Raw genomic sequence first — 22472 nt, 5'->3', positions numbered from 1 at the left:
AATACATTAAAAACGAATATTAGCCGAGAAATCGATGGAATTAATTATATTTTATTTTATTTACAATTAGTATTTTATACAATTTGCATTTTTATATAAGTGCTGATACTAATTAAAATGCACCTGAGATTTCATATGAACCATAATGGAATAGTATCAAAGTCATGTATATTATATAGACATAATATATAATTCAATACATTTGTATCATATATTTAAATTTTTATACAATTTTAACTTTTTTTGTATTCGATTCTTTCGACTTTTACTTCATCGCCAACAAGCTGATACACATACGTTACAACTGTTGAACTTTGAATATCCAGTAATACAAAGGATGGGATGACTGATCTGTAAAGTACAGAAATTCATCTTAAAATTGAATAAATTTTAAGTTCATTAATAACTATAAAATGGGCTTACGTATCAAGTGGATTATATGCTCCTGTTGCTGAACCAGGATTAATATAAAATTTATTTTCATGTTCATAGGCTTCAAATTTATGCGTGTGACCTGATATTAAAATGTCAACATCTAATTGTCTCTGAATTAAAGCTAACGATTCAGGATCACCCCAAGGTACAACTTGATGTCCATGCGATAACCCTATTCTAAATTGACCAACTGTGACAACTTTTTGTTCTGGGTAATTCAAATTCTAGAAAAACGATTAATAATAGATGTCAGTTCTAAATAATTATTAAAGCATTTAAAATAAGAAATACCTCATCAAAATCTCCTCTAACAACATGTACATCACTAGCCAATGTTTTTAAATAATCATACGATTCCTTTGTACAAAGATTGCCTGTACATAAGATGTGTTGTATTCGACCCGGCACTAATAATTTCTTAAATTTACTTGGAAGGCTACTACATCTATGCGGAATGTGCAAGTCTCCCAGTACTAAAACAAGCTATAATTCACATAATTATTTAATTATTTAATTTCTTTTCTAGTATGATAGATATTATAGTGATGAAAATGGAAAGGACTTATAGTATTCATTCAGACATTTATTTTCAAATAATAAGATTTTAGTAATTATTTGCAGTGGTTTCTCTGTGAAATAACCTTCACATCGCTGGAGGTTAGAATTTAAGGGTGAAATTGTTATTAGATAACTTGTACTACTAATGTTTGATTTTATTTGCTCACCATGGTTTATTCAGTGATATTTTTACAGCTGTTACAATATTTTAACGGTTAATAATCAATTTATTGCATTTATTAGGTATAGGACAGAATTGGAGAAATGTCAAACTTGGTACTGAAAGTATACATGACGACAGTCGAAGGAGTATACATATCGACTTTCGAGATTCGAGAGTATCACAATTTGTCGATGGTCTCTCTATCAATGCGCTAAAATATGAATTGTGTGTTCTTCTTCGTAATTTGTACTAATTTATAGCGTATACAATGTTCATAAATTTTACACAAATACATTTTGATTGTTTTGTTTAGGTATTATGAATGTTATGTTTATAAACGTATAAATTAACATTAAATATTAGTAGATGAAGTATTCAGCAACATGTTTGTTGCCGTAGACACAAAGTATTATGATTTTTTTTGGTTACCTTCTGCAATTACTTCTTAAATTAAGTGATACTTAATGCTAAATCAATAAGGAATAGGTTAATAGCATAAATTCAATATGAAATGCGTAGTACCAGGAGCAAATGTAAAAAGTATGTTACAATTTATATCATTAAGGTTATATTTCATGGATTTCCATCATACGGTGTATATTTTTTACTAAAAAATATATGCATAATAGTTTTAGCAAAAGCTATACATGCATTGGCAAAAATTGGAGATGAAATGTACATAGAACCTCAAAGCAATGCTATATCATTTCGTACTGTCAACATGGCAAATTCTGCATATGCTGATTTTACATTTTACCAAACTTACTTTTCATATTACGTTTATGGCGATTTGCAAGAAAATGATGCACTGAAATGCAAAATTTCAATGAGGGTAGTATTAAATTACTAAATTTTTTCATTTAATTTTATAAGCAATTCAATATTTAAATTTTACAGAGCGCAATGACAGTATTCAAAACTCCAAATTTAATAGATAAACAAGTAGAAACGTGTCATATTAAATTGGAACCAGATGCATCTGAAATTTTGTTTATCTTAAAGTACAAAAATAGTATTACAAAAATTCATTTATTACCTATATTGGACTGTGAAATATTACAGGTATGGTTTGTGTATCTCTATTAGCTTTTATATATTTATTTTTTATATTTCTTACTCCTATTTCTTTAGACTGCATATGATAAAGAGTCCGCAAAAAACCAACTTTTATCTCAAGCACGTGTATTTGGAGATGCAGTGCAAAATTTCCATCAGAACTTAATTGAAATCACATTGGAAGTTTCAGCACAGAAACTTTTATTAAGAAATTATGTGGATGATGCTTCAGGTAACTGAAACTACTAAATAATGATATATGATAATTTCATGTCATATTAAGCACTTACAATATATTCTTTAGGATTATCAAACACAACACGTACACAACTTGCACTTGGAAGAGGGGAATTTGATAAATACAATATTAACAGTGATACATCAATCACATTTTGTATGAAAGAATTCAAAGCTATTTTGAACTTTGCAGAAACAGTATTAATACCAATTAGCATATACTTTGAACAAGCTGGAAAGTAAGAAAGGAAGTTAGTGGAAATATTTATTCAGTTATGTATAAATAAACAGCCATTAATTATTTTCAGGCCAGTCATATTTGGTTTAAAAAATCCATCCTTTGATGGACATCTAATACTTTCTACACTAAGTTCTGATACAGATAGCCAAACTGAGACAACAATAATTGGTAAACAGGAAAAATCTGTTAAAAGAAGGACTGGGAATAGGCGGGCTCCTAGAAAGTCCAATAAATCTACAAATAAAGTAGAGAATAGGACAGTCAAAACTTTAGCAAGTAGTACTACTAAAGCTACTCATTCACATTTATCAGAAAAGAAGAAGCAAACGAACGAACATAGTTTTCACGAAAAAGATAATTTGCAACTTAATAAAAATACGAAGAGTAATCAAAGCAATAATAACATTAATCATTTTCGACTGGAAAAAGATAATCAAGAAGAATTTCATACTAATCCATCAACAAGTTGCAACACAAGTGCAAGACTTACTGAAGCATGTACAAGTGGAAGAAAATTAGTAAATTCTGTGTTTTCTACAATTACAAAAAGAAAGTCTAGTAATGATGAAACAAATAAGCAAAGATTAGAAAATAGTGATAAATTTGATATATTAGAAGATGCAATACCAAGTTCACCACCTCCACCAGCTAAGAAAGCCCGTTTAATATTTCAAAAATGTTTTCAAAAGACATTCGATCCAAGCACTTTGTCTGGATATGATGTAATTTTAGCTGAAGATTCAGATGAGTGTTGTAGCGAATAAAAATATTTTTTGACAGATATTTATATGTATTTATGTTCTAAATAAGTGTCCTTACAGGTTTATTACATCAGGCTTTATAAGATTCAAATGTATTCATGATTGATGCATTTAAATTAAACATGTATTATTGTTTTCAAGAACGATTTTTATTATTGAAACTAAAAATCTTATTTATATTATTCCCATCTAATCGTTTCATAGAATCTTGATATTACATTATTTCCATTTAAATATAACAATTGGTTTTTCCTAGAGATATTAAACACTCTAACATATGCCGGATTTCCTATATAGGCAGCTTTGACACCCCTGTAGGTAGTAATTTTTTCCATATTGTCTCTTAGTTTAAAATCGTATTGGGACAATATCTTTAATGAAAGTAACTAAAGTAAGTTAATGTGATGCAAATTATATCGTGTTTGGTCTTATTTTAATCAGAAAGATTTCAATAATACGTTCAAAGCATGTTAATGCAAGAAAAGTTAAAAATAAAAATATTGAACCGTCATTTTTATTATAACATCATTATGTGTAGTATTGTACCGATAAACTGGATTTTAAATTTCTCAGTTGTCTCGACTCTCATACTGTCCCCATTTCTGATCTATTGACAACTAAAAAGATGAGCCACAAAACTTGAAAACAGTATCCATTATTTCCAACTTGTACCAATTCCTTAGTACTTTAGTTCCAATTTGTATAATGATACAAGATATGATACTGTTAAGTAACTGCTAGGAAAGTGAAAGTACAATTAAATGATGCTGGCTGATAATTGCTATCTAGCAGAATCACATTTATATATAAGACATTAACGGTTAAAATGTTAATTACTGGACATAATTAGATATAACGTATGGTAAGTAAATATAGAGAGGAAACAAAATACAAAAATAAGAGACGAAGATTAATAACAGAGTAATAAATTTACTTTATTATTGCTATAATTGTCGCCCTGCTATAGTATTTCTATTATAAAATTGTAAAATTCGGAAAATTCTATGACTTCTTAGAGCAAAGGTTGAACTGCCTTCCCTTATACTAGTGACTCTCGATTAGTGTTCCCCCACTACCTCCACTCTAGAAGCTTTCAAGACTGTGTGTGTGGACATTTTATGTGGTGTTCAATATAAACAGGGTACAGGTAGGTGGGAGAGGATAACTCTCTGTGAGGGGAAAGTTCCTATGAAGTTCACAAGCTGACGGTTCGACACCTGTTATAGTTTATTCTCAGATTTAAATGCTTCTTTTTAAAACGCTTTCTTTCATTAATAAAAGTGATGAAAATATTGTACATTTTCGTTAAATATTTATTAATTATTAATTGATTATATAAGCACGATATAATAATTATATAAGCTCCACATGGACAAAGCGTCAGTTCTTTGAGTTTTCTTAGTGAAGTGTTAATGAGTAAAAAATGAGGAAATTAAAAAAACTAATTTTGAATGTGAGTACATTAACCACCATAGGATTTGGTGGTTATATTATTGGTAAATATTCGGAGCAAAAAAGACATTTGAATGGGGAAGATGAATGTCGAAACGGTATTTTTTCTAATGTCAACATTAAAGGAATGCCAGGTTTACCCTTATTTGGAACAGTTTCTGCGGCTACCGCATTTGTTCCTAGTGAAACTGAAACAAACATGGGTTCAAAATTATCATCAACAGCTGCAAGAGTATCTGAAGTGAGTTAAAACTACTTCAATTTTGTACATAACCTTAAGTTACATCAATGCTATGATTACTTATAATTGTTATGCAACTATAATAAATTCTTATATAAAAATTGTTGTGTATTTATATTTAGTATTATAAATTTGTGTTTCTTAATTAATGTGGAAGAATTATATTGGAAGTTAGAAAAATGTTTACTTTTTTATAGATTATGAAATATGGTTTTCCTGGATTAGATAATGTTAGATCATTTGAAGACTTTGTACTTTCCTATGATAGACGGAATAGGGTAGCGCATTGGGTATTTGAACATTTAACTAAGGACCGATTGGAATATAATGCTGAAATATCACGGAGTAAATGTGAATTTAAACCTGATCTCAGTATACATCCTTTCTTTAGGTAAATATTTCTACTTACCTATAAGTACAATAATACTAAGTATAAATATCAATAAATAATTTTTTAAAAAATTTTATTCAAAATTAGAGCTGACAACAGTGACTATAAACGTAGTGGATATGATCGTGGTCACTTAGCTGCAGCAGGAAATCATAAGTTACATCAAAATCATATAGACCAAACTTTTTATCTGTCGAACATGGCTCCACAAGTAGGTCGAGGTTTTAATAGGGATTCTTGGAATAGATTAGAAAAACATGTTAGAAGTTTAACTAAAATTTATAAGAATGTGTATGTGTGTACAGGACCTCTATATTTGCCAAAGTAAGTATTTTTTTAGGTAAACCTGTAAATGTACTGCCCTCACCAGTCTTGATGATTTTGAAATATGTTATTGGGCCATGGGCGCATCCGTGAGGGAGCATAAGGTTATTAAATCTATAAAGGAAACATATAAAGGAAACAGTTGTTCAACACCATGTTTCCAATAATATATTTAAGAATCATCAAGATTGGTGAGGGCGAAGTATATCGACTAGTTAAGCTTTTTTATATTTCTTATGTACATCTTTTACTAAGTAATTGTACAAATAATATAAACATGTTAATGTAGGAAAGAGGCTGATGGAAAGAAATATGTACGTTATGAAGTTATTGGTGCAAATCATGTAGCTGTACCAACTCATTTTTATAAAATAGTTGTTGGTGAAACAGATGATTTAAAATTAGAAATGGAAGCATTTGTAATGCCAAATACTCCCATAGATGATAATGCTCCTCTAACAAATTTTCAGGTATGTTGTTATTTTTGTAATACTATAGTTTGGAGATTAAAATACGATATATTAAACACCTTCAAAATTATTTGGAATGTGAACATTTTTTCTTTTTTAAATTTTTTCTTAATGTTTTTCACTTGTTTAAATTAGCTATTTATATATTGATAAATATTTCATTCATAAAACCTCGTACAAATGCAATTATAAATGAATAAACACAAATTGCAGCAACTTATCCTAATCTAAAATGTGATTTATATTAATACCATTATAACATGATGAAAATTAAGATTTTTATAGAAGTAAACAAAACAAAAAACAAAAGTGTTAGAAGATACAGTTTTAGATTTGTCCCAACCATTTATAACTGTACTTTATAAGGAAACAGATGTCAGAAACTTAATTTTTTCAAATAATGTTTGAAACTATATACATTTGCAGAGTAGAAATTTTATAATTTGGTTTTGAGATATTTAATTGTAGTATATATGATATTAGATATTGTATACTATAAACCTAATATATGTTTGCATAATTATGACAATATGTTTACTGTAGGTTCCCCCGGAAAGTATTGAGCGTGCGGCTGGTCTTTTATTCTTCGACAAGATATCACGTGATAAATTATGTAAAATAAATGGGAAAGTGAGGTAGACATAATAAGTGTATTTAAATTAGATGGTATAATGACACTAAACTTTTAAGAAAAATTAAATACAAATATAAACATTACATCTATTTTCTAGTCAAATTATAAATAATTTTAAGTAATGTATTTTTATATAATTGTATTGATATAAAACTTTCAGTTGAAATTGATATATTTTATTATGTGTACATACATGTATATTATAGGAAACAAATTCAACGATTTAAGTATTTTAAGTTTTATTGTTTTTGTACATTCAATTTTTAAAATTATTATAATTATTTACTTATATATCGCATGTTGTCACATTTTGTCATAAAATAAGTACTCATGTGAAAACCGCATGCACACATATTTTTGAATTCTTCTTAGTACCCAAAAATTCAGTCTTCAAGAAAATCTTGATGATATTTACTTTATAACATACATAGAATAAAAATTACAACTTAATAGTGTAATACGGTTGTTTGTTTTTAATTCGTGTAATAAATTTTCACTTGCTTTTGATTGATATCACATTACACTATAGAGCATATTGTTCATCATATTTAGTAAATGTTAACATGCGTAATATAGTGTGCTTGATACAATCATGTCAGTATCAAGATATGTTTATTAATTAAAAATTTTGTTTCTATAGTTCAGTATTGTGAATTTATGTGAATTCGGATTGAATAAATCAAACGAATAGTACGTTGAAGTTTCCGTATTTAAAAACAAAATGATAGTAATAACAGGACACGTTATAATCCTATCGATTGAGAATGATATTTTGTTTGTAATCGGCTACATCAATTATATTAACAGGCGAGAAAACATCTCGCTATTACTTTGGTCGTGGTAGTAAATAATTACATACCAAATAATATTCATTATTAAATACTATACTCATGTATAGACTGCGGATCTTTATGCAAATTCCTATTTTCATCGATTATTTGTAAAAATTAAAATAAAGGGAAAATGGATTTTGCCAACGAAAAGATTTTTTATGGTAAAAATAAAGTAGACACGTCATTAATATACATTTGTATTTGATAAATGTGCAGAGTTCGTTATAAGTGCATAAAGATCCGTAGTGTACTCATATAAAATGTTATTGGTAGAATCGTGTTAATTTCTTTAACTTACGGTCTAGTTTATGTACAAAATTAACAAGCGCGATAACGCTACGAAACGTGAAAACGCACCGACGATAAGTACTTTGCGAGTCAATACAGACACCCTTTATGATATTTTTACAACGTTCCAGCATCTTTGCCATAAGTCGTTATACATCTACGCTACGATATTTTATAACGACATCTGCATCAGCTACTTGGAGTCTAGCGAACAGTATGAGAATAATACCATTATGCTTGAGAGATCTCAACACACACACTCGAGAGTTCTACGCGTTTCTGAAATACGTACTCTTCGACGCCCAATATTCATTGCTTATAAATAAAATCTCTTCAAGTAGGGTAAGTTAGGCACTAAAATGGACGGGTCTCGTTGCCTTAAGAGCTTCTTCCGAGTATTGCTTGCATAATAAGGACACTTAACGGAGTTTTAAGTACACTTTGTGTAGATTCATAATTCTTTTGAATCAGACATACGAGCGATACTAAAACGTAAACAACTTTTTAAGAATTCTATGTAATTTTATGATTTTGCCAATTGTAACATGTATTTAACACGTCGACTGCCATAGGTGTCACCAATGACTAGCGCTCGAATTGTTAATGGCGCCTCTGTACTGATTGGTGATCGGCAATAATAAAATTCATTAGATGACGATAATGCAAATTAATTAAATAATTCGATGCAATGTTTTCTAATATTTGTCTAATATATTTAGAAAAATGTAGGAAAATTGACTGGCAGTCAACACGTCAGTATTGTGATTCCGATCTGATGTCGAAGTTGCGTTTAAAATAGCTCTAACGTGGCTCGTCTTTAGCGCCACTCTTCGGAATCGATTCTCATGTCTAGTATTGTTTGCTCAATTTCTTAGGTCAATTTGATGACACCGTAATACGGAGCGTGGACTAGAAAGCGCGATGAATCCTTATATGTTTTCACTTGCCCTTTCCAAATGAGTTCTCTTGCAAGGATGATTCTTCGAGGTTCTCCCCTCCAGTCGGTATACACCACCGATATACACCACCACTTTGCATATTTTCAAACGACTAGGATTTATAGACGCGGAACATTCGTGCCATGCTCCTTCGCCACGAGCAATTTTAAATTAATCTCTCTTCCGGTGGTGGCTTCATCACGTTGTCCATCTCAACGCGTGGATTACTGAATTCTTGAGCACTCGGACTGTAAGTTCCTCGAGTTGCTCGTTTCTTTCTGGCCATCATAAATAATGCGACTAACGAACCCGCTGCTACAAGAAACAGACACCCGATGATGGGGCCGACGATCACAGCTATATCGAGCGCTTGGCTCCCCAAAAAGTTTTCCGTCTAAATTGGAAAAAATAAAAACAAGAAAAATAATGAATTGCGAGAAATATGAACAAAATTCGGATCAGTTAACTTTTTAACCGTTTCAGTGCCACGAGTCTTCGAAAAAATCCGGGGGAAAAACGTCAAGTGACAAGACCACGTTTCTTTCCTTTCAGCTCAGAAATTGAATTTCGCTTTTTTATTTTTACATTAAAAAATTCGAAATAGTGCGATCGTTTCATTTTTCCATTTCCATGGTAATAACAAAAATGAAAATAAGCAATTAGAAGTAAACCAAATAAATAAATTTAATTTAATTCTGCAATCTGATAGGCTGGCACTTTTAAAACGGAGAAGCGCGATCGTGCCCCTTAGCACTCGAACGGTTAAAACAGACAAATCATGTTTGTGTTCTTAGCGTCTTTAATGATTTCGTATGGTAACATTACCTACATCATTTTGGGAGAGTAATAGAAGTAAAGAAAACATTGCTATATTCTCTCCCATTATCTTGAAATATTCCAAATTCTGTTTCAATGTATTTGAATTTGTATTATTTTTATTTTATTCGGGAGAGTACTAAAATATTCATATAGTTAATTTTGGAATATATGAAATACAAAACTATTATGATTGAAATTATTTATTAATCATACATTAAAAGATTTTAAATTAAAGAGAAAGCTGAATTGTTATAACTTCTTTAGCAAAAGTAAACTTTTATTTTAAAAATTATGTATTTTTATTTGGTAATGATTATAATTATAAATATTAAAAATATTGCACAACGTGTTTGTTGAAAAAGAAGGAAGAAGGAAGTTTTTTTCTACTTCATAGTGAATCTTACCTCTGTACAATTTTGCCCGGTGTATTCAGGAGTACATTGACACCTGTATCCGCCGTCATCTCCACACTTGCATGTACCGCCATTTTGACAATAATCCTGGTAAGTATAGTTCAAATTATGAAACAATAATATTGCTTTATAATTATGTGCTAGTAGTTTTGTTGAAATAAGGTAAAGACTAACATTGGTGAAAAGCACTTAAGGGTTATTGGAAACATGTTTGAAGCATTCGACCCTTTCATAGTGTAATTCTATTCGTTATTTAAAAATCTATGAATAATTATCAATAATTATCAATAATCTGTGACATAATATGCACTGATATTATGAAACTCCCCTTATCCCCTTCAGATCTGACGCACATTATAATGTACATACCTGTTTAACTGCTTTCGATATCTGATCAAATATTAAAACTATGATTGGCAACCATATATACATATATGTACATATGTATACCCTATATTTGAGCCCATTTTCATCAGAGGAGTAATATACTACTATATTTGATTAAAAATGTATGTCATTATACTGTGATGCATTGAATAGCAGTCTTTTAGACAAATGCATATAATTTTGTATGAAAATCAAATCCAAATGGGTTAATATGTTAATTATGACAATAAATCGGTCAGTGATAAGAACAGGTTCGATATTTATCGATTAATATTTTTGTATATACATGTAAATAACGACAATGGAATATATAATTATTAGGAGTTGATTTTTGTATTTGAGATTTGGGTAGTATCTTCTAGTCGAAAGTATTTTCCGACATACCGTAACGCTTGATACTAGAACTGTCAAGCATTTATTGGAGTTGATCTGTAATCCTTATAAAGATTGTAACAATACATCTTTTTTTCATTTCTTTTGATATTCGTTATAGTATTTAAGTGAAACTATTTTTTTTCAAAATCATTTCGAATATTGAATACTTTTAAAATATCATTAATTGTAAAATAAGAAAACTTAAATCTGTTATTTTGATGGGTACGGTAGTCTAGTGCTAAAATCTTGAAATTTTCAAGCATTTCAGATTTGAATGTGATTTGTGTTTCAAATAAGTAAATATAATAATACTATATTCGCAATATGACTTTATTAGTAAAAATTTATATTATCTTCGATTGTATAAAACATATTAACGATAATATCACGAACGTGGTACGATCAATTTGAAACACAAGTCTCAATTGAATTTCAGGTACTTGAAAGTTTTAGAATATCAAACTATGCGTAGGAAGATATTCTCGAAATTTCGTTCAATTTTCTTCCGTAATTTAATCCAAATACTTGAGTCCTAATGCGTGGAACTGTATTTCTGCACATGCTTAATTATGAAAGATACTGCTGTATTAGAAATGAAGTTTCTTATCTCATTTAGATTTTCAATACCATATAAAAAAATCAGAAAACTAAGTAAATGAATTTATCGATATATAAAACTAAGTGTTTAGATATTATGCGTTACTATAGAGGCTTTCCACTAGGTGATCTAGAAAAAGTTAATATGGTACTTCTCTTTTCTCTAATTTATTATACAGAAATAAGTAAATATTATTGTAACTTATTTAACTGTTACTTTATTCATACTAAATTTCGTTAAATGTTAACTTTATTAAATTCTTTGAAGTGATACCGCTAATAGAATTTCAAAAACTCACAATTACAATTGTTATTTCTTTCGAAAGATTGATTAAAAAATCCTTAGCGATAAATTATTAGTTTCAAAAAAATTATTAAATAATATCCAATAGGTGAATTGTTAATATTTTTAATTCGCGTGTCACGGCAGAGCAGTTCATATAGCGGTATATTTTCATGGCCAGCTTGGTTGTAAGTAGCTAATCCATTTGCATCATACGACAGAATGAGAAATATTCTATTATCGCTAAATTCTCTTTCTTTTACTATATTTGAATGAATAAGATGTAGGAGTTAATTCATAATATAAAATCGTAATAGTATAATGAATAATAATAACAGTAATAATAATATTGTAATATGGTAGTACTGATTGACTATAATAATCTAGTCTAGAAGCGTCTATACAGGGTGTTTGGAAATTGTTGCGCATAAATGAAAGGACGTATACAACTCACTAAATTGAGTGAAAAAATCCCAGTAAACATGGATCGAAATCTCAACGGTGTCCCAGAGAAAAATAGGTTTTGTTTGAAAAAAATGTATGGGGATCGAATCAAGAACAGCGAATTATCTCGAAAAATATCAGTGATACAAACAAATATGTCAAATAAAAGTTACAGAGTGTGAAATACTACATTTCACGGCTGGAGGTATTTGACCATAAAGTGACTTTGAAACGCCCTACAAAGGTCACGTTACAATTCTTGAATAGAACCTTACAATTTCTATTGCAAATTTTAGATAACGGCATTTAAACGTTTCCAACTATAGAAATTCAATTTTTCGCGTAAGCCAATATTAAGGTTTAGCCACTTTGGATGCTGATATCTTGATATCAGCTTACGCGAAAAATTAAAAATTAAATATATATATATATTTTAAAAATTTAAATATTCAGTGAGAAATCTTACCTCTCTACAAGGATCCATCATCCCGCAGTTATATCCACAATAACCAGGGTCACAAATGCACTGATAAATCCCTGGTAGATTTTCGCACCGCCCGTGACCACAATTTGTGGTTGGATCTTGACATTCGTCAATGTCGTAGGAACAATCAGGCCCTACGTAGCCAGTATCAGTGCAGTCGCAAGTGAAGTTGTTCACACCGTCGTAGCATTTCCCGTCATTTTTGCAGGGTACATTTCCTTCAGCATCGGGCGCGCAGTCGTCAATATTAATTTCGCAATAAAGTCCGGAGTAACCGAGTGGACACGTGCACCGAGGTGCCTGTTAATTAAATGTAATGCGAATGAAATTAGAAACTGATTCTTAATGAAATACAAGGTGTTTTATATCGCGCGCAAAAGTTTATAAAAGTATGGATGCCATTTCATCATTTCTCCAACTGCAGATGCTTCTTCAATAACTTCTAGTTCACAATTAGTTTGTATTTTTAAAGAAATAACATAAGCTGCAAATATAGTAATAATACTGTCCAATATATTTGGAATTCTTCTATGGTTTTTCTTCTATTTTTCGACATTGAGAAGTTTAGTATTCAATTGTTACTTTCAATTTAAAGTGTTTATCGTGACATAACTATGAAAACTGTTTATGTAACTGTAGTTATGTATACACTATTCTAAATATATATGTATATTAATAAAAGTTAGTTAAAAATCATGCAATAGCTGATCTGATTGAAAATGTAAGATATATCACTAATTTACTAATAATAGTTTACCAATATTAGTTTACCAGTTAACTAATCACTATCACACTTTAATAATAAATATATTTTCTTATAAAATTTTTAATATACTATCTAATTATTAAAAATTTAATTGGGTACCTAAATCACGCTTTTATGTTTGTAAAATTTACTATAAATATTGACAATATACAGATACAAATCGGAATTGACTCCATACTTGTGTGACGAGGGTTAATGGAATAAACCTCACGCTTATAGTATTTTTATTCGTAGTCTATAATTTAAATATACAGGGTGAATACGAAGGAAGGTTAATAACTCTAAAATTAGTAGCTGCTTTGTTTCGATTAAAGCGGTCGACTTTCTTCGGGAGCAATCGTACCATATGGGAACAATTGATTATCTTATCGTTTACTTTTCTCCTTATTCTAATGACATGATTATTACAATACTTCGTGTTGCATATGTATAGGTTGAAAAGACAAATAGTCCATTGTTCTTATACGATATGATAGTACCCAAAGCGAGAAAGACACTTGCTTAAACCAAAACAAGAAATAGTTTATAACTTAGAAAATATTCATTCTTCGATTTGTGTTTTGTTAACATATTCACGACCGGCAAATTTTTCGATTTTCTAACACTCATTGCTGGTGAAAGTGCAGAAAATCTTGAGCTAATTGCCGCAAATTTCTGGCGTTAAAATAGGGACAAAGATTAGAAAATTTGTTTTGAGATATTAATCTTGTAACGATCCATTGCTTGAAAGTTATTACATTTGAAAAGATATGAAGTTACGGTAGCGGTAACCAGGAGTAGAATTTGCAAAAACGTGAATTCACACCAGAACCAGATTTCTTGTTTCTACATGACATAGGTTGACGACCGGAAACGAGTTTTTTCGTGCTACATCTCTAATTTTTGCAACGTAGCATTACACAAGGCAACTGTTTTGCCAAATATCATACACAAAAAAATGTTAGAGTTACTTATGTCTAAACAAAAACAGGTTCATTCAAATGTATATTAGTTTAAAAAAATGATTGCAGTGTTGTTACGCGTCTTCAAAAATAATTGTATATGTCTAAAATCATTCGCGGTAGACAATCTCAGCAAAACGTTAGCGGTCGCGAATATGTTAAGACTATTCCCATAATTCTGCGAGTACTGGAAATTATGCATCTTTTCTGATGTTCATCCTGTATATTTTAGAAAATACATTGGTATACGTACCTGGTGTAAGTAATCGCATCTGCCACCGTTTTGACACTTTCGACCGATGCAGTAGGGAACATTACACAGCGAGCCTTCGTAGCCGGCGTGGCATGTGCAAGTGAAGTTATCACCAGTCTGAGGATTGACGACGTCCGAGCAAACGCCGTTGATGCAGGGTTCGTTCTCGCAGGTGATCAAACGGAAATTCTGGCACAATTCCCCGGTGAACTGATCGGGACATTCGCAGCGGAAATAACCGGGAAGATTTATGCACACTCCGTCGTGCTGACAGGGACTGAGAGTTACGCACTCGTTTATATCGCTGTCACATCTAAAATAAAGATAACAGTGATAAGCAAGCACGATATTACGAGATTGATCGCGATCGTTTACCGATTCCAGTATGAAAAGAAAATTCTTTAATGATTTAGCCACACTCATACCAATCTACATTATGTAAATGAACTTCGACTACTCATATTATAAAGAACAATATCAATAAATGAAAATGAAGACGAAAATGCCTAGCGCAATGCGAAACATTAATGCTTCATGACTTTTAAACCAATATTCACTGGCAAGAAGTTTAAAGTCCTGGGTGTACAGAACAACGACCTTACCAATATGTGTCAAGATCAAGGTCAAACAATGGTTACTCTTTTTGTAAATAAGTACGAAAATTCTCCGTTCCCGGACAAATTTTTGAGAATATCCGGAAAACGAAGTCTCATCCAAAAACTCATCGAAATCGGTGAGGAGTCAGTGTTGTAGATAATTACCGCGTTTTTCGATCTCTTTGATCTCACATGTACGTACCGCGATAACAATTACAAGTGTATTACATTAATAGACACGTTTCTTAGCATTATTCAATTTGGTGAAACTGAGGAAGAAAAATTACAACTTAACACTAGGTTTATGGGAAAGTTTAACGCACATTGAATTTTATAAACACTATTTGGTAAATGTTTACGTCGATTTTGATTGATACAATTATACCAGTATGAACGTCAATTATCTATTTTTAAACCTCTAACTTCCAAAATCCGAATCAACGAACATACATTTTTTTAAGAGCAATAGAACCGTACAGTAAATATCCGTAGTGTTAATTACGGCTTGCACGAATTAATAGAATTCATCGATCCTCAGACAGCAAGTTAAGCAAAAGAATATTCCGTCCACACAGAACTTTTCGGTTGGGAGTATTCAGCGCTCAAAGGGTTAATTCTTTTTTTTACTTTAGTTTTATGGTTGCATCAACCGACTAGGTATTGGCGACTGCATTGATTACAACAAGTACACGTAATCGTACTGAGGAACGAAAGAAGTAGTTCAAATAATTAAAATAACGATTTAAGCAATTGAATCTATGGATTTCACAATAGCACAAGCCAAACAATCAACATTTCGAGAAAATGAATCTTTCTTTTCATCTTCGTTTATTCATTCATTATCTGTTTTGTTGATTTTTGTTGAAAACATTGAACATACATACATTTCGTTATGCGTACCTTTTTAATACTATTAAATTGGTCTGAGTTAACTGAAAACAATTACATCAGTAACTCATATCGGTAATGGTAAAAAGTGGACCTGTGCTTTTTGTAATTCACGACTTCAATTGAAATTGTTTTAGATTGGATTAAATCGAAGCTAAATAAATGTAAAACTAAATAGAAGGAATTTGAATTAAACTAAAAATAAGTAAACCACTTTTATATGTGTTTGAGGAATGCAACATGTTTGGTTATGAATTCACTGTTCAATTTCTATTGTTGCTTTAAGCTCTTACTCCATCTTAAAATGTAGAAACAATAATTTTTTGGCACGGAATATTATAATATCGACAGTTATATAAGAAATTCTGGAAAAGTCTCCTTGTCAGCAAACTTCTATGTAATCATCATTACAATCGCTAAAATCGGCTTGGTACATTAAAATAGTATCAATAAAATCTAAATACAACAATATCTGAATATGAATCTCATTTTCATTAGCCTATAAAATTTGACTGTAGATATTACCAAAGCGCGCATACTATATTCTTATTTTGTTTAATTTTTATCACTTTCGCAAAAGAATCGCATTTTTGTTTACTTCTGGTTTATAGTCAATTCTAGTTAAAAATAGTAGTAAATTCACGTACTCGAAAGCATCATGAAACGTTTCAGTAGAAAAGTAAGTTTCATTTCTGGTACAATGCGAGATTGTAATAAGTTCACGAAGGATGTCATCCTATATGGATATATAGGTATATTCTTCGAAATTTTAATACCTATAAGCTATAATCTCGAAAAAGGTGCCGAAAATTGTTAATGAATCACACAGCAGATCAAAAAAAAATTTCTTCTAACGTTCGTGAAAATAGATAGTTAAATATTTAGGATGACGAAGAACCGAGTTTACTGAAAAAACAAACTGTACTTTCAATGTAGTTTTCTAAATTAAACTGAAAATCTATTATTATTGTCTAGGTAATATTTCATTAGGTTTACTAAATCTTGTTGTTTATTCTTCGAAATATCTACTCGAATCAGTCGAGACCAGTTGGCCGTCACCCATTTAAGGGTGACGGGGCCCATTGGAAATTTTACGTGTCAGCCTAATTCGCGTGATATGGCAGTTGACGTGACATATCTATATGTACAGGTAGAAATCCTGTTATGTGCTATATGGATATCAGCGTCTATTACATGAACCATTAAATAGTAGTGGAAAGGAGAATTAGTGGGCTCTCATTATCTGAATTGGATCTAATTATCCGAACTGTCTTGTATCTGAACACGTTAGCTACCAATGTCATATATATTTGAGTGGCTCAAAATAATGAATGGTGTGACTAAATATTATTTTTGAATTCTCGAAAAAGAAAGCTTTTGCGAAATGGTCTTGAATTAATTATATATTAACACTATAATGTTATTAATAGTATTAATTATTGGTTTTAGTAATTGTGATATTAGCATTTAATTAATTCAAAAACATTTCGCAAAAGTTTTTTTCTTCGAAAACTTATAAATACAAGTTAAACCACTATTATTTTGAGTCATTCATTTGTGACGACCACACTTTTGTATTTTATGTAAGGGAAGTAACGTTAATATTTTACATATAGTGATTTAGGATCAAAATATGTACGTGTCATATTTAAGAATTCGATGGCTGTTTTAAGATATAATTTCTCAGTATTTTATTTGGAGGATACGTTGAATTTAATAGAATACTGCAGACGTAAAAATTGTGACCAAATAAATAATGGCAGTGTAACTATTAACCCGTAACGGAGCAATGCTGCCACATAAGCGGCATGGCACTTTTACTTACTGGGTCCATTGCCACATATATGACGTCAAAAATAATTATATCATTTTTATTACTGTTATTGTCGTAATATTTATAATTAACACGTGAAGTATTGTGCTAGGTCACTTCCTTGAATTTGTTTCTGCTTGTTATCAATGTTACGGTATTTTTTCGCGGTAAATGAACTTGAAATACTTCCGGTCCATTAAGGGTTAAAAGACTTGGATAAATAAGGATCTACCACATATACAAAAATAAATAACCCTAAAAATGGTAAATAATTTACAAAACTTTTACTTTTTCTGCAAAACTATATAGTCTTTTTAAATGATGTCATAACGTTTTTAAATATAAAGATATCCACGTATAAAGGCTATTTTTCTAAATATTATGATACTAATAAGTAATAAGTAATGACTGCAGATTTTGATGCGTTTATAGCAGACGGCATCGAATAAAGTTTCGCAAAATAAAAATCTTACGAGTACTGAACGGAGATGTTATACTCTTTTTCACCTCGTAAAAACGTTAGTGGAGATTTTATCTTTACATTCTGTATTTATAAATTAGTCTTTAAAAATCTGCATAAATATTCGCAGTCTAATAATTTTGGACCTTTAAACATCTGTAGACCATTTTATATTTGAACTTAAGTAACTAAACAGTCTTTATTTTATAAACTATTTTATAAACTAATAGCATTTTCTAGGCTTATGTATCGTATTGTTTTGCATGCTTTAACACTAGAACTACCGTACCAGTCAAAATGACTGATTTCGATTCTTTGTTTTGCAATTATTGATATCTTAAAAGCATTCAATATTTTAAATGATCTTGAAAATAAATAGTTCTATTTGAATATTATAATAAATGTCTGACGAAACTGAAAATAATCTGTTGTTACAATTTTTATATGGATTACATATTAATCGTATTAAATGCTCGGTAGTTTTAGTGTTAACGTATTCCTTTTTGTTAATTCCTGTCATTAGAATCTGACCATGCGTTATGAAACTCAAATCTTTCAAATGTTCAAATAAAAATAATATTCACTTTTTTTTACCAGTCTCCAATTCACTTTACCGAGAATATTTCGAAAAAATGAAAATATGTGCGACTTTTACGTAAAAAGTGTACTTAAAATGTGTACTTACAGCCATCCTTGCCATCCACTATTACACACGCATGTGTAATTGGCTATGCCATCAATGCAGGTCGCCCCGTTTTCACATTTATTATTGATGCATTCGTTAATGTTGAAGGAACAATCGTCTTCCGTGTAACCGGCGCGGCACTCGCAAATGTAACTGTTTGCTTTATCAAGGCAGCGTCCATCGTTTTTACAATCTGTATCAAAGCAAAGCTGACAACCGATGCTCTCGTGATGCGTTGAATTGTTCTCTCGTAACGCTAAATACTCCAGAGGTGTAAAGTTGGCGTTTTGATAAACTTCTTCGTACGTGAAGTAATGCAACAGCATACTGCCTATTCGCACTTCTCCTAAACATCCCTTGAAAGCTTCTCCTGTGAAATAAAACATTCTCTTATTAAAAAATTAAGCAGTTGATTTAACATGTGGAAATTTATATTTCTGAGTTTTTTCATTTATAATCAACAAGAAATAAGTTCTGATAAAAATATTTTATAGTTATTCTTATGTTAGAAATATTCGAAATGCGTGCCAAAGTTCAAACCATTTATTCTTTGTTTGTAATCGAAGATATTTTTTTTGTGTCGTTTTGTTTCAATCTCTTTGGATTTCTAGTTAAAAATGAAATTTATTCTCTTTAAAATATTTCTACTTTGGACATAATTTATTAAATAAATATCATCCAGTTATACCAGTGAGTTACTTAAGTAATGTTGATTTAAAACATACTTCTGTTTATCATTTTATTTCAATAAACAAGTAGTTTCAGTTTATTCTATACCGTTCGTAAGATACAGTTCTTTCACTTTTGATTAAACACAGCTAGAAAATAATTGCTTTACGTAAAATGCATATTTATCGCAGTTTGACATCTTGTTTATCTTTTTAGTATTATGAAACCAAATGTAGCTGTATTTGCCCACTTTTTGATCTGATCATTTCTAAATGGTTCAAATAAGAAAAAATTATTGTACATACTTGACCCCTACTTTTTATATAGAATCATTCGATTCTAAGTTGTATAAATAGCTACAGAACATCCCGTCTAAACATTAAAAACAAATTACGCCTTTTTAATGTGTTAACCAGGAATAAAAAATTAACTCGTTAAATACTCATTATCAATTTTTATTCAGTTTTCGTTCTTCTATTAATTTACTAAGAAGTTATTGAATTTAATTCTTTTATATTGCTTATTATATCGTTAATTAGATGAAGCTCGCATTTATTAAAATTCAATCCGCTTCGAGTCCACTATACACCTGTAACTATAGCTGGAAGACGACGTGATCTTTAACGGAATGGTACAAAGGTAAGATGTGATTTTTTAGTTTATAGTTTCATAGTTTTAATTGGTTACTTGTAACTGTAATGACGAATAGCAAATTAATGATCGAAAATATCAGGAATCAGAAAATAAAATCAACAGAAAACTGGCCGAGGAACAGTGGAAACTAATCAATCAGTCGAATTCCTCAGCTTAACCATCAAGTAATGTCACTTAGCAGTGGGTCCACCCAAATTTTCATAGCGGGAGCACGACTAGATCAAGAGGTTATCCAAAACATTCAGATTCTCGCGGTTCCTCCAGAGCAAGCAAAAATTATTAAAATCATTTGCAACGGTTACCTGACATCACATTATGAGGCGGTGAAACGGTGGTCAGCGCTCGTTCATTGAAGTCTATCGAATTGTCTTGTATCCCGCTCCTGTTCTCTAATATTTGTTTACTGGATCCGATGGTGACGTAACTGTGCCGATCGGACAAGCTGGAACCAAGGCCGCCCAGCGTAACCATTCCGGTCACCAGTAACTCGTACCACAGAGCGAAATTAAAATTCGGGCTGACGTGCGACGCAGTCTCCTCGTTGGAATTCGCGTACCCGCATTCCATCGAATTGTTGTTCAATCTCAACACTATGGACGTCCAATCTCCATCAGCTTCGACCTTGCCGAAGCTCAGTGTTCCTTGATTCTGCAGGTCGAGCCGCCAAGACACGGTGATCTTGTCTTTGTAAACGGAGATGGTGAAGTGTTGATCGCCGACTCTGGGCGCGATGTGCATCAGGGTACCGCCGGTGTTCGACCGATACGTGATTTGAACGGTATCGATCGTGGAGTCGGTCACATTCTTCTCTTCCACTTGATTGTAAATGTACGTGAAGGACGTGGTCACTCCGTCGAAAGTAGCGTTCGCGATGCACTCGTAGCCGTCGTCGAGGTTCTGACACTTGGACCCGGCTGGGCAGTCTTGCAGCTGACAAAATTCCATCTCCTGGCAGGTCTTGCCCGTGTATCCCCTTGGACACTGGCACCAGAAGTCGTTCCACGTGACGTGGCAGGTGCCGTTGTGGTTGCACGGATTGCTTACGCAGACGTTGTCGGAGACTACGCCCTTCAGGACCTTATCGTTGTCGAAGGACACGTTGCCGAATTGTATCGGAGTGGGAATATCATTTGCCTGAAGAATGATAGGGGGGAAGGTTATTTTAAGTTGCTACTATAGTGGAGAAGATGTATATATATATATATATAGAGAAGATGCATATATATTGCGGATGATTAAGGAGAAGAAAATATTATAACAATGAATGAATTGTTTTATTAACTATTTAAATCTTTTTCTTTAAGCATTTATGTAAGAAAAAGTTTAATTAATATTGGAATGTATTTAGTAGTATCTGTGTATATGAAGGATTTACTTGAATATTGAAAGTACTGGGAGTAAAGATAGAAAAGAATTTGTAGACTTTATATACATTTTTTCTGGGAAGAATCATATGCCAGCAGAATTCATAGTTCATTTGCTTTTTCTGAAAACTAACAAAATATTGTTTGCCGTCAACGAAAATTCTCTCACTTAATTATCGGCCAGTTAAGTGTTAAACACAGTATTAAAAAGCACGACGCAGTTGAAAAATGCCTTGGCAGACAGGGAGCCAAGGTCACTTAAAGAAAAGCCTGTAGAGGGAAGGGTCTATTTTTAGGTATAACACGTATTCTTAGCGTGGGTGAAAAGGTCAGTTATAGTTCAGCAGTAATCGAAAAGTCAAAGTAGTATTTAGCGGTTGTCAATCGATTCGATTTCGTTGTCGTCCTTTAGTTGCAATCGCGGATAGTTTCAAACAAGGGAACCTTTCCAACCCGCACACGCCGATTTTGATGAAACTTATAACATCGACTTTGAACGAGTGAAAACACTCTCCAAAGTTGAAGGTTGAAAGTATATTTTCTACAATATCTCTGAAAC

General features: G+C 31.3%; 4 protein-coding genes across 9 annotated transcripts in view; 2 read left to right on the top strand and 2 right to left on the bottom strand.

Moving 5' to 3' along the window:
- Positions 1-31: 31 nt before the first annotated feature.
- On the bottom strand, positions 32-1330 carry Vps29 (vacuolar protein sorting 29). Its single transcript, XM_031978460.2, has 4 exons — positions 1161-1330; positions 727-918; positions 424-659; positions 32-351 (listed from the first exon to the last, which is right to left on the bottom strand). The coding sequence occupies exons 1-4, from the start codon at positions 1161-1163 to the stop codon at positions 234-236; spliced, it is 549 nt and encodes a 182-aa protein (XP_031834320.1). The 5' UTR covers positions 1164-1330; the 3' UTR covers positions 32-233.
- Positions 1327-3471, top strand: Rad9 (cell cycle checkpoint control protein Rad9). Of its 3 annotated transcripts, XM_031978447.2 has the most exons (6): positions 1327-1696; positions 1786-1988; positions 2054-2218; positions 2288-2444; positions 2517-2688; positions 2758-3471. In XM_031978447.2, the coding sequence occupies exons 1-6, from the start codon at positions 1663-1665 to the stop codon at positions 3452-3454; spliced, it is 1428 nt and encodes a 475-aa protein (XP_031834307.2). In that variant the 5' UTR covers positions 1327-1662; the 3' UTR covers positions 3455-3471. The 3 variants fall into 3 exon arrangements, with proteins under 3 accessions (XP_031834307.2, XP_031834311.2, XP_031834309.2); XM_031978451.2 differs by lacking the exon at positions 1786-1988 and having other exon boundaries at positions 1336-1469; XM_031978449.2 differs by lacking the exon at positions 1327-1696 and having other exon boundaries at positions 1812-1987.
- Positions 3472-4572: 1101 nt separating this feature from the next.
- On the top strand, positions 4573-7133 carry EndoG (endonuclease G, mitochondrial). Its single transcript, XM_031978453.2, has 5 exons — positions 4573-5144; positions 5342-5535; positions 5623-5859; positions 6149-6329; positions 6873-7133. Exons 1-5 carry the CDS (start codon positions 4875-4877, stop codon positions 6966-6968), a joined length of 978 nt encoding a protein of 325 aa, XP_031834313.1. The 5' UTR covers positions 4573-4874; the 3' UTR covers positions 6969-7133.
- A 41-nt stretch (positions 7134-7174) lies between these two features.
- The window catches only part of crb (cell polarity complex component crumbs), a 120961-nt gene continuing 105663 nt past the window's right edge, over positions 7175-22472 (bottom strand). The window contains exons 13-18 of one of the 4 annotated variants that reach the window (XM_031978443.2): positions 20852-21683; positions 19227-19596; positions 14785-15097; positions 12807-13124; positions 10246-10341; positions 7175-9416 (exon numbers count right to left, since the gene is read on the bottom strand). In XM_031978443.2, the coding sequence (XP_031834303.1) occupies positions 9189-9416; positions 10246-10341; positions 12807-13124; positions 14785-15097; positions 19227-19596; positions 20852-21683 (2157 nt within the window). In that variant the 3' untranslated portion in view covers positions 7175-9188. The remainder of the gene's footprint in view (positions 9417-10245; positions 10342-12806; positions 13125-14784; positions 15098-19226; positions 19597-20851; positions 21684-22472) is intronic. The other 3 variants (XM_031978442.2, XM_031978444.2, XM_031978446.2) reach the window with 3 other exon arrangements.

The sequence above is a fragment of the Nomia melanderi genome, chromosome 11, assembly GCF_051020985.1.
Source record: "Nomia melanderi isolate GNS246 chromosome 11, iyNomMela1, whole genome shotgun sequence".
NCBI lineage: Eukaryota > Metazoa > Arthropoda > Insecta > Hymenoptera > Halictidae > Nomia > Nomia melanderi.
The sequence above is the reverse complement of the archived record's forward strand: the minus strand, read 5'-3'. Positions and strand labels throughout refer to the sequence as shown.

Coding starts and splice junctions, on each gene's coding strand:
- Rad9 (XM_031978447.2), top strand. CDS start 1,663: ATGAAATGCGTAGTACCAGGAGCAAATGTAAAAA. Junction 2,445..2,516: donor TTATGTGGATGATGCTTCAG/GTAACTGAAACT, acceptor TATATTCTTTAG/GATTATCAAACACAACACGT. Junction 2,689..2,757: donor TACTTTGAACAAGCTGGAAA/GTAAGAAAGGAA, acceptor AATTATTTTCAG/GCCAGTCATATTTGGTTTAA.
- EndoG (XM_031978453.2), top strand. CDS start 4,875: ATGAGGAAATTAAAAAAACTAATTTTGAATGTGAGTACATTAACCACC. Junction 5,536..5,622: donor AGTATACATCCTTTCTTTAG/GTAAATATTTCT, acceptor ATTCAAAATTAG/AGCTGACAACAGTGACTATA. Junction 6,330..6,872: donor CTCCTCTAACAAATTTTCAG/GTATGTTGTTAT, acceptor TGTTTACTGTAG/GTTCCCCCGGAAAGTATTGA.
- Vps29 (XM_031978460.2), bottom strand. Junction 660..726: donor TTAGAGGAGATTTTGATGAG/GTATTTCTTATT, acceptor TCGTTTTTCTAG/AATTTGAATTACCCAGAACA. Junction 352..423: donor GCATATAATCCACTTGATAC/GTAAGCCCATTT, acceptor TGTACTTTACAG/ATCAGTCATCCCATCCTTTG.